At 44.4% G+C, this 3,907-nt stretch overlaps 1 protein-coding gene across 1 annotated transcript in view; it reads right to left on the minus strand.

Moving 5' to 3' along the window:
• LOC106100449 (protein vestigial) overlaps positions 1 to 1,409 on the minus strand; it is an 18,722-nt gene extending 17,313 nt beyond the window's left edge. The window contains exon 1 of the mRNA XM_013279311.1: positions 1,405 to 1,409. Within this exon, the coding sequence (XP_013134765.1) occupies positions 1,405 to 1,409 (5 nt within the window). The remainder of the gene's footprint in view (positions 1 to 1,404) is intronic.
• Between the last annotated feature and the right edge of the window lie 2,498 nt (positions 1,410 to 3,907).

The following is a 3,907-nucleotide window of genomic DNA, read 5'->3' on the forward strand; positions in this document are numbered from 1 at the left end:
TCCCTGTATCGCTAAATCCATTCATTGTTTATTTAAAACGTTGTAAAGTAGAAGATTACGCCACTGCGTCAATTGCTGTGGGAATGGCTCGGTCAACAAGTGTTATACCACGATCACACTATACAAGATAGAAGAAGAAATGTGATGTGAAGGTGAGCTCGACAACTAACGTAACAAGCTTTGAATTAAACTTTAAACTGCAACAAGTGTTATTTAAATTAGAGGAATAAGAAAAGTCTGGAGTCGGGGCAGCGGCCGTGCTGCCGCAGCAACAGCAGCAGCAGCAGCCGGGCTGCTCGTGTGGCAGCGTGTGGCAGTGGTTGTGGAATGCCGGCCGAGGCCGCGCTACATTTCCGTCGGCCATTGGTATGCAAAGCACGGCCCGCTATAAAATATGGCATGCGATGTAATCGACGGCAGTAACGCGAGTTATTTATAATATTATGTATTATTAAATGACCGAATTATAGCAATCGACGAGCTCCGGCGGTGGAGCGCACTGACTTTGTGATGTGGGTATTATTGATATGAAGACGTTATGAACTTTTTAATAATGCACTTGCTGGGAACATAAACTTTGAAAATAGTCATTACTTTTGTTTAATAGTTAAGTTATTTATTACTCAGTCGCAAACGAACCTTATCACATAATTTATATATCCCAAAGTAAAAAACTACGACTAATAAGTCATACAAACAATAACAATTTGATTAGAATGCGCCGGCGCCCGCCCCCAGTCGCTGCGCCGCGGTAGCCCACCGGCGACTGTGCTGAGTGGTGCTGGGCTGTGCCGCGCCGTGTCACATCTTGACTAGTCTAATGTTAGTCTCTTTCCCTTGCTATCCATTTCTTAAGAGGTAGGGATTGCTCGTTTGTCACCTTACAGTATAACAAAAAAAAGTCTGTCGGCATTCGGTGTTTAATTTGAGATATATAAATACCGTTCGACTCAAGATCGACGAAAGAAGAAGTGAACTGAGTGCGAGGGGCCGCGTGGCCGCGGGCTGCTGACGGGTGAGACACCGGCACCGGCCCTATCCGCGGCTCGCGGTGTGCACTACTAACTCCAACTCGTAAAAAAGCCCCAAGTGTTCGTTCCCGCGTTTTTGGCGGTTATATATATAATTCGATCTATTCTTACCCGTAGACAAAACAACGGAGGCGCGCCGCTATTGTGTTAAGAAATGTATTGCTAAAATTGTTTTAAAAAATTATACGGTTTACATAAAAAAAGCTAATCTTCTAAAAGGTCCAGAACATTCCCTAGATAGTAGGTAGCTACAGGATTTGTCTTAGTCTCAAAACGATATCGTATTTTTGAATATCACTTATAACAAAAAGTTACAATGCTTTAGCAATAACAGGATACCATCATATGACATTTAAGCAGTCACTAAACATACAACATGTACCTATTGCTAAAGCTGTTTATTCGACATTTAACTATACAACTTATGTTAAACTAGCTGTTGCCCGCGACTTCGTCCGCGTGGTATTAGAAAACATACGAACTATTTAAATAACAAAAAGCTACGTATCCCTCGGGAACCGGACATTTCTCGGGGATGAACCGTATCCCATGTGTACTCCAGACTTTGTTTTATGTCGGTGCCAAATTTCAATAAAATATGTTGAACTGTTGCAGAATGATCGAGTAAACATTAAAAAATAAATTAAGTAATCCCACGGGAACCGTAATTATTCCCGGGAATAAAAAGTAGCCTATGTGTTCTTCCAGGCTATGCTCTATATTTGTGCCAAATTTCATGGAGATCCGCTCAGCCGTTTAGACTACAAACGCTAACAAACATCCATCCATCCATTCATCCATTCATCTAAACTTTCGCATTTATGATATTAGTAAGAGTAAGATTAGTAAGATAGTAGCATTCATTGCTCCTGGCGCTTCGGAAGTTGCTCATAGCATTGTAAAAAGCGGACTTCGACACTTGCCGTTGTTATATTGCGAAGCTACTTTCCGTGCGGCTAATGACGCGCTTCGTTCCCCGCGCCGTCCTCGCGCCGTCCCCGCGCCTCCTCATGCCGTCATCAAAGCAAACGCCGCCGCCGTGCCATTTTCCCATTTCTCATTCCAGTTTTTCAATTACTTTGTCATGCAAAAGAACCACATGCGACTGCATTTGCAGAGATTATGAATTCACGTCGGTACACACCTTCTCACACTGCTCCTTATAACATCTCATCATCAAGTTACGCTGTATGGCTATTTTTTGTGGTTATCACTCATATTTCTGCTTGTGTGTGGGTGTGTATCACCAGTAGAATGTCCTCCCATTGGGCCTGACTCGAGGACACATATAATGTCTCTGCCATCGTTTACCCGAGTCCCGCTCCTTTTCACTGCCGGCGCAGTTCTTGCGATATCAAAACGGCACAAAATACTTTGCAAATCAGAGTTACAGCCGTCTTTTCATAATAATCTGTCCTACATTTCATAGGAACTTTGTAAGAAGGTAGAGGCGATTTCCATAATTTTTTGATGAAGTACAAATATCATGAATGCGCGGGAGCAGTGCGTGTTGCAGCCTGAGCGAGGATACAGACGGGGCGAGGGGTGCGGAGCGCGGGTCTGTGCGGAATGTTCCTATATCGGTATCGGCGCGCTAACTCTTTACAAATATGCTTAATGACCAATTAAAAATGTATATAAAGCGTTAATTACGAAAAAAATTGTCGCAGCGCTTGAAGCGGACTGGAAAGTTGCTCCCGGCCTAGACAAGTTAATAACGACTTACCGCGAGCGCTAAGGGCGCGCGCACACTGCCCGCAGCCCGCACCTGCCCGCACTTTACAATTGCTATTTGCATGCAAAAACATTTTACACACTATCGAAAAATTATGCATACGTACATTAAATATTTACATATGCACAAAAACATTACCCGCTTGCGATCGGTAATTAGTTTAGGCATAAGATGTAAATTAGAATAAACGGTGTCACGACACGAAATCACCGCAAATACTCTGCAAATGTTACGACATGTCCCTCGCCGCGCTGCAGCCGCGCTACCGCGATGCCAGTCAGCGCTGTGGCGGCGGCAGCGGCGGTACCTCAGACAAAGTGTTAATGATTATCAATAAAGCTTTGTTTTGAGGAGCAACATAATACAAAGTAGATACCTAATGTTACAAATATTTGCTGTCACTATAATAATTTCTTAAACAATATCGGTCTGCGGATCCCTAGGGTCGAAACGCGTCCACTCGGTGCCACAAAAAGCAGTGAAGTGAGCTCGGGACTTTGTATCTTCCCTGCCCCCGCCGCCTGCCCCAGCGGCTGCGATGCGCCGGACTTCATCCAGATCTTATCACATTATATAACAGTAATTAGATGAACAGATAGTCGTAGGTGGGCGAGGGCGCGGCCGTGCTCATAGTGACTACTTATCCGTAAAGACCATCATCCAGCCCGGCGTGGGTCTCACTGCGCAGTATACATTGCCCTGCGGGTTGCGGAGCGCCGGCGCCTCAGACTGCCTCAGCTTTACAATCATATATGTTTATGATATTCACAAATTACCCACGGACGTCAGAAAGTATTGTTTCAGAGCGGGTAACTGTAAAGTTATAGGTTATTGTTATTGTGTTAAAGTGGCCGTAGAACTTTCAATGAGATTGATTTCATTTTACTTGTTAAAAGCTTTGGCGATTACAGCTGGCAACCCTGACCGGCTGTCCGGCCATCTTGTTCGCTTGGTGCGGCCTTGCGGCCGGGGCGCAATGACAGGCTTTGTCGGATGGGTTCAATATTAATGTAGCTTTTGATAAGGAAAGAAATACAATTTAAATAGATTAGGATTATGAGATAGAAAATTAAACAAAATGCTATTGCTCATGGGAGTTGCAAACAGCGCAAAGATGGCGAGGCGCGGGGTGTGGGGCGAG

Source organism: Papilio polytes, unplaced genomic scaffold, assembly GCF_000836215.1.
Source record: "Papilio polytes unplaced genomic scaffold, Ppol_1.0 DF824303.1, whole genome shotgun sequence".
NCBI classification, from domain to species: Eukaryota; Metazoa; Arthropoda; class Insecta; order Lepidoptera; family Papilionidae; genus Papilio; species Papilio polytes.